General features: G+C 52.6%; 1 protein-coding gene across 6 annotated transcripts in view; it reads right to left on the bottom strand.

The window, feature by feature from the left end:
• The window catches only part of SLC25A25 (solute carrier family 25 member 25), a 36,547-nt gene that overhangs the window by 3,394 nt on the left and 20,807 nt on the right, over positions 1-12,346 (bottom strand). For 2 of the 6 annotated variants that reach the window (XM_055541259.1, XM_055541263.1), the window contains exons 2-7: positions 4,375-4,501; positions 4,198-4,285; positions 3,481-3,516; positions 3,097-3,208; positions 1,641-1,799; positions 239-391 (exon numbers count right to left, since the gene is read on the bottom strand). In XM_055541259.1, the coding sequence (XP_055397234.1) occupies positions 239-391; positions 1,641-1,799; positions 3,097-3,208; positions 3,481-3,516; positions 4,198-4,285; positions 4,375-4,501 (675 nt within the window). Of the gene's footprint in view, positions 1-238; positions 392-1,640; positions 1,800-3,096; positions 3,209-3,480; positions 3,517-4,197; positions 4,286-4,374; positions 4,502-6,821; positions 7,079-12,346 lie in introns of those variants that run through there. The other 4 variants (XM_055541260.1, XM_055541265.1, XM_055541261.1 and 1 more) reach the window with 3 other exon arrangements.

Raw genomic sequence — 12,346 nt, 5'->3', positions numbered from 1 at the left:
CCTGGGACTTTCGATGCTGCCCAGAGAAGGCAGGCGCTGGCCCCCAGTGGAACAGGCTAGTGGGGGCAGTGCAGGGGTCAGACCCAGGCCTCTCCATCCCCCGCCTGGCCTGGCTGTCCCTCAGGTTCAAGGCCTGGCTCCGGGTTCCAGGGGATCAGCAGGGCAGGGACCTTGTCCCAGGGGGCGCTCAGGATGCAGCTGCCGAGGGGCAACTGTCCCTGGAGAGCCGGGTCCTCACCTGCTCGTAGGCCATGAATTTGATGGCCGACTCGGGGGCGATTTTGAGGACGTTGATGCCGTTGCCCCGCCAGAGTGATCGGGCCCCTCCTTCTCGAATCATCTGGGTGAACCCACCCACGATGCACATGTTGTTGCTGCGGGAGGCGTGGACCTGGGGGGAAGGACAAGAGGTCGGGAGGAGCCACAGCGAGCCACCATCGTCTGACCAAGAACCAAGGTGGGAGGTTGGCAGGCACGGCCCTGCCCTCTTGTGCCTGAGACCGACTCAGCACCCTGAGAGTCAAACGTGGCTGTGAGTCCAACCAGACTTTTTGCCGTGCACCCAACGTTTATATGCCAACACCGTGCTAAACACCTCTTACACCTCCATGAGGACTACTTAAAAAAAAAATTGGACTTTTTATTACGGAAAAACTTTCAAGCATACATACAAGTACAGAGGAGCTTCCATGAACCCATAATAAGGTTCAACCATCATCAGACCAGCCAATCTATGTGCTCCCTACCCATGACCCCTCTCCTACTTCCATTAACTGAACGCATTCCCAGCCTTAGTCATTTCATCCAAGGACAGCCTTTCATCTCTACAGCATTCCTGGGGATTTGGGGAAGAAAAACAAACTCATATGGCAATTGGTTCGAGCCTCTTAGTTTCCAGAGGAATAGAAGTCCTGGGAGTGAAGGGAAGTGCTCATGGTCACTCAGATGGGAGGGTGGGACCCCGGATTGGGTCCCAGGCCCAGAGCTCCTCTGCCCAAACCACTCCATCTCCCTGATTTGGCACCTTCTTCTGTCCATAGGCCTTGAACCAAGGCAGGGAAAGGAGGGCAGGGAAAGGCTGACACCTTTTCTGAGCAGGGTTCCTGGCATTAAAAAATGCCAGAACACCAGTCAGGGAACAAGAGGGTGACTGGCCACTGTTCAGATGACACTGAAATCCAATGGTGTGTCCTCAGGCAGGTCGATTTCACAACCCTGCCCCTGACGTGCGTTCAGCTTATCTCTGCCCTGTGGACTTGGAATCGGGCACTCGGCCAGGGGACTAGCGTCTGGGCCAGGTGAGGATCAGCTTGCACAGCCCCTCAAGCAGTGGTCTACATAAGATGTACATAAGGCGACAGGTTCCTGCCACACCCCAGTTCTCACCGGGGTCAGCTGCCCACATTACAGCCCTGTAATGTGACTCCTGGCTTAAGAGCCTCAGATAAAATTAGATCAGCAATGCGCAAAAGGTCACCTGGGCCAGGATCTAATGTCACCCTGGTCTGAGCAGTAACTCCAATCTGACTTAAGAAAGGTATGGGCCCAGAGTAGGGCCCCAGACAAGGGCAGGGAAGCCACCGACCAAAGAACCCAAGGAGAAAACAGGCGGCTCAGGGCCTGTCTTCCTGCGTACATACCTGCATGAGCACCTTGAGTCTGTCCAGGGGGGCCGTGCAGGTTCTCGATACAGCCCCCGCCCCACCGCCGGCCACCAGGTGCCTCCACCACATCCCCGTCTGCCTCTCCTCCACCGTGAACTCATCGGGGACTGTCAGATTCTCACCCACATCAAAGATCTGTGAGGAACGCCAACACCGATAAATCAAGCAGGCTCCCAAGCTTCTGGCTGAACTACCAGCCGCCAGCTACGTCTACTGCCTTCCACTGTCTAAAATGCAACCACCACCATCTGCACACCCCCACCCCCCACCCCCACTCTGTGGAGGTGGCAAAGCTCTGAACCGTCTGCGGCCTTGAAGAGAGAGGCCGGGGTTAGGGTCTGAACGCAGAGCTGGAAAAATGCGGGTACAAAACCAGGAGGACAGCCCGTCTAGATGCCACTAGGGGCTCCTGCAAGAACAGCTTACAAAGGCATTTCAGCTGAGGATTGCCAGGCTGGCTGTGCTCAAAGGATCAAGTCAGGGGTAAAAATTCTTCTGAAACACGATGTGTAACTGGGGTAAAAATTCTTCTGAAACCCGAAGAGTAACCGGATCGCGCCGGCAGAGAGTTATGCAAGGCTTCTGCAAACACGAGAGGGCTGTGCTGCCTGAGAGGCGCCCTCTCCCCTGGGGCGGCTGGCAGAGCCAGCTCTGCCCCAAGCCCGGGGGGCACAGGCCCAGCCTGGGGGGCAGCCGGCTCCTACCCATGGGGTGTCCGCTTAATTTCACCCCACAAAGATGCCAGGCGTCCCCTGGGGGCACTGAGGGAGACGGAGGAGGAGGGGCGCCTGTGGCCTCCCCTCTTAGAGCTGGTGGCCTGGGATGGTGCTAGGACTGCAACCAGGGGGTACTCAGCAAGGAGCAGCAGAAAGGGATGCTTGTGCATGGAGGGGGCACGCGGACAGGGGGGTCAACGGGGCCACCACCACGAAGGGTGCTGTGTGCTTCTGATCAGAGGTGAAAGAGGCTGTATGTGTGTGGCAGTGGGGAGGTATTCTTTTGCCACAGAGGGAAATGACATAAAAACTGGGGTGGGGGAGGGGGGAGACACTTAACAGCTCGGCTATTTGATCTTTACCGGGCAGCTCCCACTGCCTCCCAGGAGGCTTTGCGAAAACCAGAGGGCTCAGCGAGAGGGGTGGACCCTGAAGACTGGGCAGCAATGGGGGTGACAGGAGGGTACCCTTTCTGGCAGAGGGAATCTGTGGGGAATGGGCGGGGCCGTTTAGGTTGGCTGGCACGTGGGAGACGGAGGGAGCACCTGGAGGGCTGGCAGAGGAGTGAACAGCCCTGCTGCGGAAGAGGCGGCAGGCCGGGAACCCCCAGCAGGATGGGGGCTGATGCTGGGCAGATGGGACCCACTGGACGGGGGAGGGGGGAGGGCGGCGCGGGGAGAAGAGACCACCTTCCGGCCAGGGGAGGCGGGACTCACCGTGGAGTGCTTCCAGTAGAGGATGATCTCAGGGATGTTCTCCACAGGGTGCAGGAGGTGATAGTCTCGCCACTCGTTCCAGTCGATGGTCATCGTGCCGTTTTTGTCCATGCTGTAAGACACGTGCCCAGTCACCCACGTGGACACAGGCCCCATCTATCAGCCACAACCCACCCCCACCGACCTCCAGGGGAGCCGAGGGCAGGCGTGTGGCCACCAGGAGACCACGGAAGGTGCCCCTGCCCCGGAGGAGAAGGGGCCAGGTGGCTCCACATCCCACTTGGCACAGACATGGGGATGTAATGGCCCACGAGCACCCCGATCTGATCAGGCACAGAAGTTAAGGAGGCAGGAAGAGGTCCCCAGGGTGACACGGATACTTACTAGGTGACAGGGCCCCAGAAGTGGCCCGTTCGTATTCTGACAGACAGACAAAAGGAGAATGCAGAGGAGAGAGGAAAAACAACACCAATAAGTGCTCTGAGCGGAGGTTAGTGAGGCAAGCACACGGCACAGCATGGCGTGAGGAGGTGCTCTGCATGTGAGGGGAGCGAGGGCCAGGGGCCGCCATCCCTACCTGCCTGCCAGCTGGCTTTGGGCCCTCCGGGACTTAAGGAGGGTGGGGAGGACAGGAAGCGACTGAGGGGCTGCTCTGGTGGGAGTTCCCAGCCCCGAGGATCACCATTTGCCTGGGGCTGACTCGGGGCAGTGCATCTGAGCGTGAAGTTAAGAGGAAGTTCCCCTCACTGGAGGGCAGCCCTGTGAGCCCTGCCCCTCCCTGCATGTCCAGGCAGAGAAGAGTGTTCCTTGCTCGCCTTTCACCTACTGAAATCTCCCCACTAGTCTTTTCTCTTCGAGAGTGGCTGGTGTTGGGCACCCTGCCCGGGGATTTGTGATTCTTCCACTGGGAGCTGACCTGGACCCTGGGGAGCGGCTAGTCTCTGGGAGGGGTTACTTATTCATCCCTTCCAACCACCAGGAGCCAAAGTTCATGGAAACAGGGTTAATACAATGAATGGCACTGTGGAGCAAGTCCAAGAATCTTTCTTTCGTCACACTTTTGTTAAAGCAAACCAAGGGACTGGTTACGCATGCACTCACCTCTTGAGGATTTTTTCTGCCTGCTGCTCAGATATCTTGACCCCCAGGTCCCGCAGGGACTGCATGATCTCCTGGGCGTCGATCCGCCCTGGAACAACAAAGGCCATGAACCTGGGGCCAGCCTGGTGCAGAGGCCCAGGACTGCCGGGCAGCTGCTGGCCCCGGGCCAATGCTCACCATCATTCTTTTTGTCCAAACTCTTGAACACCAGCCTCAGTTTCTTCTCGTGATCTTGGAGATAGTGGACGAACTCTTCGAAGTCTAGCTGCCCATCCAGGTCTTTGTCGCCAGCTTGTACGATTTTCTAGAAAAGAAAAGAAAAGAAAAAGAAAGGTTTCATCCCTGGGCTCAAACACCAGCTTCTCCCGCCTATGGCGCCCCGTCCTTGGGAAAACAACTGCTCATCCATGAGGTGGCCCGGTGACCAGAGACACTTCCCCTCCTCCACTCCCAGGGTCACCGCCTGGATGTCCGAGGGCCGGCCATGCTTCCCTCGCGATCGACAAGGGAAAAAATCAGTCCCCGAGAGAAGCCCTTCAGACAGAGGCCAACAGTGGTGGGCTTGAGCCTTTCTGGGTTCACCAGGTTAGCTGCCCAGCTCCCTGCAGCACTGTCCCTGGAGTCTGGCCTCAGCCCCACATGCCCTCTGCCCACATGCAGGGTGGCCCCGGAGCTCCAGATTTCAGCAGAAACTCTGCAGCTGGCGCTTTTATCCTTAAAAGTGGCACTGGCCCAAGAACAGTTGGGGGCGACCCGGGTAAAGGTACAGGGCAGAGCTGGCCCCTGCCAATGCCTGCTTGGTGGAGACGCCGTCAGAGAGAACTGTGGAGGCTGGGGAAGTGCTACCACCCACAGGAACTATTTTTGGGCCTGAGCTCGAAGGCGCTGACTGTCTCAGATCTCGGGGGAGCCAGATGCTATAACCAACCTCAGCTTCCTTATTAACCAGGCCCTGGAAAGCAGGGCAGCTTGACTCAGGAATAGTTCGGTAACCCAAGGGGCCTTTAAGAGACCCTTTCCTTGGCAGTGAGGGTCCAGAAGTCTGCACCTGCGCTTAGAGATGAGCTTGGTTCAAGCACTGCAGCCCGTTCTGGATGCTCAGCAACTGGAAGTTCTCCACAAAAGCACAAGCACGTGGCTTGTGCCCCAGGTCCTGCTAAATGCTTTACCTTGAGTAACCCGGTGAATCCTTGCAAATAGCTCTAAGAGGTGGGGGTCTAGCACTCCCCTCACTTTCAGAGTTGGAAACAGAAGTTCTGAGGGCTAAGTAATTTATCCAAGGTCATGCAGCTAGGGAAGTGGGAGGCGGCATTCAAGCCAGGCCTGCTGGATTCCAGTCACCTCCCCATTGAGAGAGCCTGCTGCCATTGTAAAGGTTAATCTCAAGAAGGTGGGGAACATACATGAGTCACTCCAACCCAGCAACACCCCAAAACTAGGACCGAAAAATCTTCTAAGGAAAATGGCTATAGTCTCCTCATGTTGCCCAATTCTCTCAGCGAGAAATAACATCCTCTATCCACAAACCACTGTGGGTTTCCAAGTCTTCTGAGCTGGTGGATTTGGAAATTGATGGATCATTGGCTAGCTGGTCCTCTCCAGATACTGTGTCACTTAACATGATCCAAAAACCAGCTCGGGGGTGTGGCTGGAATGTGAGACAGACGCTGGTACATGTTCCATCAACTCTCTGGACTCGGGTTAACTTCCTGCAGGCATTTCTGCTCTCCACCAAGAATGACACAGATTACGTACAGGTAATCATCCTAGCTTTATGAGAGGAGTGGAAGTAGAACCTGCATGTCATTTAGGGAGGAGGTGAATGCGAGGAACGAAGCTTGCTGGAATCTGCGTTGCTCTGGCACCAATGTGATCCATGTGCCTTGTTGGGTGGGTGCCGGGGTACAGACAACCCAAGCACATGTTCATGCGGCTGGTTTCAAACAGTCTAAACCCTTGCTTCTACCCTAGTCTGGTCTCTTTCCTAGGATAAGCACGTCATCACCCCCTGCACACTCTCTGACCTCCACAGGGGTCTGATGACCGGCGAAGCTGGGGTGTCCCAGTAGGAGGAGGTGACCCTCTCAGATGCTGTAGCTGTTTCCCCATATTTAAAATGGTAATGATCTCTGCTGCCTCTGGCTCCAAAGAGACCCCCTAGGAAGGTCCCCTCACCCCTGCCTGTTGTTCTGTTTCACCCAGAGCACAGTCCTGTCACCTCCAGCCTCTGCAGTCACAGTTCCAACTCCTGTGCCTCCAACGAGGGGCCTCTGCCCTCCCCCTCTCTGCCCCCCCGCTCAGAGAAATACCCCCGCAGCAGCCAGACCGTGCCCCCACTTTCTGGCCCTGCACTGCCCTGCACCCACTCTCCGCAAGAAAAGTCCTTTCCCTCTTCCACAAGTGCCTCCTCTATAATTCCAGCCTCCCTTGGAAGTCACATGAGAGCTAGTCTCTCCCGTGACGCAGCCCTGTAGCCGGCTACAGCCACGCGCCTGCTGGGGAAAAACTGGCATGGCTGGAAATCAAGTGAGCCGGAGGCATGGGACCCTCTACCAGCTCGGGCCTTCACTGAGTCAACGCTGATGAAATGCCTGCCTGCCTGCCTTCTGCATCCCAGTACAGACCTGCTTCCACTGGCGGTAGGTGGAGAACTCCTGGGAGGGGATAAAGACGCTGAGTTTGAAGATGGACTTCAGCTCGGCAGGAAGCCCCTTGGATTCGAAGTACTGGAATTCGGTCTGGGCCTCCCCGATGAGGGGCACATAGAGGCACAGGCAGAGCATGCCGGCGGGAGCTGCTTCAGGCGGCGTGGACGCCGGGAACGCTGCCTGGCCCCGGCGCACTCGCACAAGATATGCTGGGGCGCAGCTGTCATTGGCTGCCTCAGCCCTGCCCTTTGGCTTAATTGAAAAAAAAAAGTCTGCTCACTGTACTTCCAGCCAACAGCCAATGAGCACACAGCCCCGCGAGGAGGCGGGCACTGCCCCAGTGCCAGGGGATGAAGATCAAGACTGACGTCACCCGCTCCCCGGTTAACCCTTCCGAGACAGGCAGCGCATTTGGCCCTGTCCCCCAAACAAACCTTCACGCACCAGCTGCCAACCCCTCCAAACAAACAAACTGGCTCTGGCCTGTTTTTTTCTACAAGGTCCCCAAACGCGTCACACAATACCGTAGTTTCTCCCCTTAGTAAATCATTTCCAGCAGAAAAATTAGTGGAGGCAGAGATCAAATCAGGGCTTACTGAATGTGTCCAGTTTAGCTGTGAGGGCAGAAAGTCAGGGGTGGTAGGGAGATGCTGGGAGGGGTCCCATGGGATTGTAGGGGGGCTCATTCATCTGTCCCGGAGCTGCTCCTGAGCTGGCTGGCTCCAGGGACCTTTCTTTCCCAGGCCACCTTGCACATGAGCACCCCTTCTGCAGGTTTGGCCTGGAGACCCCACCAAGTGTGGAGAGGCTGACGTGGTGGTGGGGGGGCGGCAGGAAGAGGACACCCTAGGCTAAGGTCACTGTGCTGGGGGGACGCCTTAGCAGCACCAATCTAGGGTCAGCCTGAGCCTCACTCAGGACCCACGGAAGTAGTTTTCAGAGTCCACGTTCACTCAGAACACTCCAAAGTTCAGAGGATTGGAGCTTTTCAGCTTAGAACCGTGCTGCTCAATACAGAAGTTTTGCATTTTTATTTTCATTAATTTATTGCATCGCAACATGTGGGGATCTTAAGTTCCCCAATCAGGGATGGAACCCTTGTCTCCAATGCAGGGGGTCTTAACCACTGGACCACCAAGGAAGTCCTCAATTTTAAATAAGTCAAAATGAAATGAAATTAAAAATTCACTTCCTTCTGCATGGGTTGCATAGCTTGACAGTCACAAGTATTCACCGAGCATTTCCATCACCACAGAAAGTTCTACTGAACAACACTGCCCTAGAACACCCCTTTTAGGTGAGGATGAGAAAAAAAAAAAAATCTCAGGTCCTGGAGAGTCAAGATCTGATCTTTATTTAAGGGCCACCCCGCCACCTCCACCTCATCCCTTCGCACTGAAGTTGTCAGATTCATGCTGCAGAGATGAATTTCATCACAGAGATGAAAAAGGAATCCGTCTCGCCTTGTTCCATCTACAGTGCACCACTTCCTAATATAGACAAAACCTCACTACTAGGATGGGTTAAAAACGGATTTTTATCATTTGTTGATCCACAAAAGTGAAAGGAACTTCTTAAATTCACTAAAAAGCTTTTTGTTAAGAACTTGAAAAAGGTTCTGAAAACAAGATGCTGATGCTTATGTACATCAGTATAAAACAGATTTTAGGAACTTATATTATGGGGTTGGCCAAAAAGTTCGTTTGGCTTTCTTGTGAGAGGTTACAGAAAAACCTGAAAGAACTTCTTGGCTAACCCCATGTTTCAGCCCTTCCAAAGAGATCTCAGGGTAAGTCTGTAAAAACAGGTCTTGGGCTGTTTTATCCATTCACTTGGGTGGATCCAATGGTGTACTCAGAGGCAGCTCAGGATTATTTGGGCAAATGCCTCCTCAGCCTCCACCTAAATCCAAGTCACTCAGATGTCTGTTAAGCCACCCAATCCAGAATGTTCTACTTTAGGGCTATTTTAACATACATCTTATCTCTACTGTTGGGGTCCCCGAAGGCAGGGCCATTGTACCTCCTTGTCTGGAATGAGCCCTTGCCTTGATCACGGAAGGTGCCTGATAGAAGCAGTTTCTGAATGAATGAATCATCCTTGGCAGGGCTCTAAGACCCCAAGTAACAAACATGACCATTCTCAATGAAGACCTTAGGTTTGGTTTCCCAAGTGTCTGCAAATAAAGAGTCCGCAGGGCATTTTGCCTACCTCAACAAGATACTGTATTATTACTTTTATTTTAAAGGAAGTTCACATTTATAAGTAAAAAAGCTGAACTTTAACTGCTGATCTTCCTTTTCAAAATTATTCATGTGTGCTTCTGAAATGAAAACAAATTACACAGATCTGTTGAAGTGTCTCATTTCAATGATGACTGTAATCCTTCCAATACAAAATGGCAAATATTTTGACTGAACGAATAAGTTGTTAAGTTAGAGATGTTCATTTTCTACTAAACTATGTTTTTCAAATAATGGTGGTAAACATAACTGTACCACTGAGGGCTTTTTTTGTTTTGTTTTGGTACCACTGAGTTTTATGACATATTTACAAACCTGAGAAGAGATTTGAAAACAAAGTCATATGAAAGTGAAATCAATATTTAACATATAAGGAATGATCTATATGTAACCTTGTTGTATATTTTCCAAATCTCCTGTAAATGTGTTATCATATTTTCATCAAACAAGGGCAACTATCTTCTACAATAAACAGAATGGAATCTTCCTGATCATAACAGAGCTCATCATCCTACAGACCAATGGTACCACCAGGGTCAGAAATGTTCTCTGAAAAGTTCTACATGTGCTTGTCAAGATGTAATCTTAACAATGCTTATATTAATTCTATTCCAATGTTATTCTTAAAAAAGAGCTCCAACGTATTTCTGTTTTGCAACCGTGTTCACGTCCAACAGAATGTCTTCACTGGACAAACGCACACTGGCATTTGGTTGTTTATTTAAACCATCCACCACCCCCCGCTCTGAGTTGCACAGGTCATGCAGAGTTCTTCTGTCACACAGAAATGGCAGCTTCCTAGTTGAGACCTCCAGGCACCTGGAGTTCCAAGGCAAATGTTCTTTTCCTGGAATGACAGACACTGGGCCCCAGAGGGGCCCTGGGGTGACCTCTTAATCTCTGAGAAGAAGAATCAGACCAGGAGAGGCCACCTGGTTTGCTCAGGCCCGAGAGCCAGCTGGCGGCGGGGCTGAGGCTCACCCGGGGCCTGGCTCTTGTTACAACAGCCACTTAAATCAGCACCCAAGCCTGACACTGCCATAAAGAGATTTTAGAATTCAGTTTCAAAAGAACACTTCCTCAGACTGACCCTGAGCATTACAATGAGCCGGACCTCACATGGGAGGTGGCAGGTGTGGGGGAGCAATTTTAGACTTAGCTTTAAAAAAAAAAAAAAAAAAAAAAGCCACAAGAAACTCTACCTGTTACAGTGCTGAACACATAGGTGGGAAATACAAATAAGGAAGAATAAAGCAGGGCTCGGGACGTGCCTGGCGGTTTGGTGGTTAGGGCTCTGCTTCCACTGCGGGGGGGCACGGGTTCAATCCCTGGTTGGGGCACTAAGATCCCACATGTCACACGAGAGTGAAAGCGTAGTTGCTCGGTTGTGTCTGATTCTTTGTAACCCCATGGACTGCAGCCTGCGGTTTTGTCCTTTGTCCATGGGATTCTCCAGGCAAGAACCCTGGAGGGGGTTGCCATTCAGTTCTCCAGGGGATCTTCCCAGCCCAGGGATTGAAGACGGGTCTCCTGCATTTCAGGCAGATTCTTTACCATCTGAGCCTCCACGGAAACCCATGTCACGTGGCATGGCCAAAAAAAAAAGGTTCATAAAGTAGGATGTTTGACACCAGTTCAGTTCCTGATGTTTGACATCAGCCCCAGGTGTTTCTGGATCCTTGAGTATAATGCACTCTTCCCCCTCCTCTGCTCTCTTTACCTGTTCTAATTTTGTGACCTAGATCCACTTTTGTCTCTTTTCTTCCAAAGTCCATTCCTCTAACAACTAGTCCTGGGAAATGACGACAGTCACTCCCGATCCCTGAGAATTCAGTGGTATTCCACTTCCCTTAATCTGCAGTTCCTCTCACGAGCATTTTCTTACCTTCAGACCTGCCAACGTGCCGACCCCACAGGCTTTCCTTGTTCTACTACTGTTTCATTCCAGAGAAACAGGTGCTTCCCTCAAGAGCTGGAATACCATGAGTAAGAACAGGGCAAGTAGAGTACCTATGGGAGTGTGGCATTAGCTCATAAAGCATTTCCGCCGCCCCCCTCCGATGACTCAGACCAAGTCCAAAATATTAATATGCGAAGGAGCCTTGCCAGCATCCGGCTACTCTAGCCCCGCCCACCCATAAGGCTCTCAGAGCCTCATGTGCTACCGCGGTTGCAGTGTCATTTGATGATCGGGTTGCCATGACAGCCCAGTGGAGCCGGTTTCCACTGGAGCTGCACTTGGCAATTAGACACACAATGAGCAAAAATTCTCTGAGCTTCTGAGGAGACGGCCCCTCAGGATTTGAAAGCTTGAATGCAGCTTGGGGTACCTCCCACTCCAGACTAAAGGATTTCTTCTCCAACTGCAGATCAACTGGAAGACAAAGATAAAGGGTGGAAACTGGAACAGTTCCTAGAATAAAAACTTGCAGGAACCTGACTCACTAGCAGACATATTTAAAAGAGGGAAGTGAGAATTAAACAGAGAAGCAATGCTGGGAAACTGAGAAGCCTGAGAACCAAAGTGAATGTTTCCACCAGGTTCCCATGCAGTTGCGGCAGCCTCTGCCTGAGAGAAATGGCAGAGAAACAGCGAGCCAGGCCCCACCAGCCAATGATCACAACCCCTAACCCTCTACTTTCAAGAGCAGCTGCGCTGGAAGAGGACACACTGCTGAACCACTATTCCAGTTCTTCGTTATCTGCCTTTAAAGGGTCCACACTGCCCAGCTGTGCTTTCCTGCTTGCTTCAAATCAAACCGGCTGATCCACCTCCCTCTTGGGGCTCCCCCGAGCCCCAGCCAGCTGATTCATGTCCCTTTTGGGGAGAAGTGCCAGTGAGAGGTGTGGGTCTTACGTTCCAGCCCGCCTTGCTCCCAATTCTGTAGGTCAGGAAAGAAGCTGTTCAGAACAGAGAGTTCTAATGCCAGCCAGCCCAGGCAGAGGGGGGAGGACTGGCAAGGGGTGCCAGTTAGTATGAGTCTGGGAAATGGAGCAGTTAATTATTAAAGTAAAAAGTAGTGAATTTAAAAGGGAGCCAGCCAGTCCCATAATCCCTTGACTGTAAGCAAGCAGGTCTGGAGATAAAAGTTCCTTCCAACAGATAACCCTGCAGCCATTTCCAGGCGCCTCTAAAATGATTGAAAGGTCGACAGCGACACCTGCCATGCCTCAGGCACAGTACAGACGCTCAGACCCCCGCTGCCAGTGGTTGAACACAGACTAAAGATTTTTCTCATTGCTTAACCTGCAACCACG

Source organism: Bubalus kerabau, chromosome 11 (genome assembly GCF_029407905.1).
Source record: "Bubalus kerabau isolate K-KA32 ecotype Philippines breed swamp buffalo chromosome 11, PCC_UOA_SB_1v2, whole genome shotgun sequence".
NCBI classification, from domain to species: domain Eukaryota; kingdom Metazoa; phylum Chordata; class Mammalia; order Artiodactyla; family Bovidae; genus Bubalus; species Bubalus kerabau.
The sequence above is the reverse complement of the archived record's forward strand: the minus strand, read 5'-3'. Positions and strand labels throughout refer to the sequence as shown.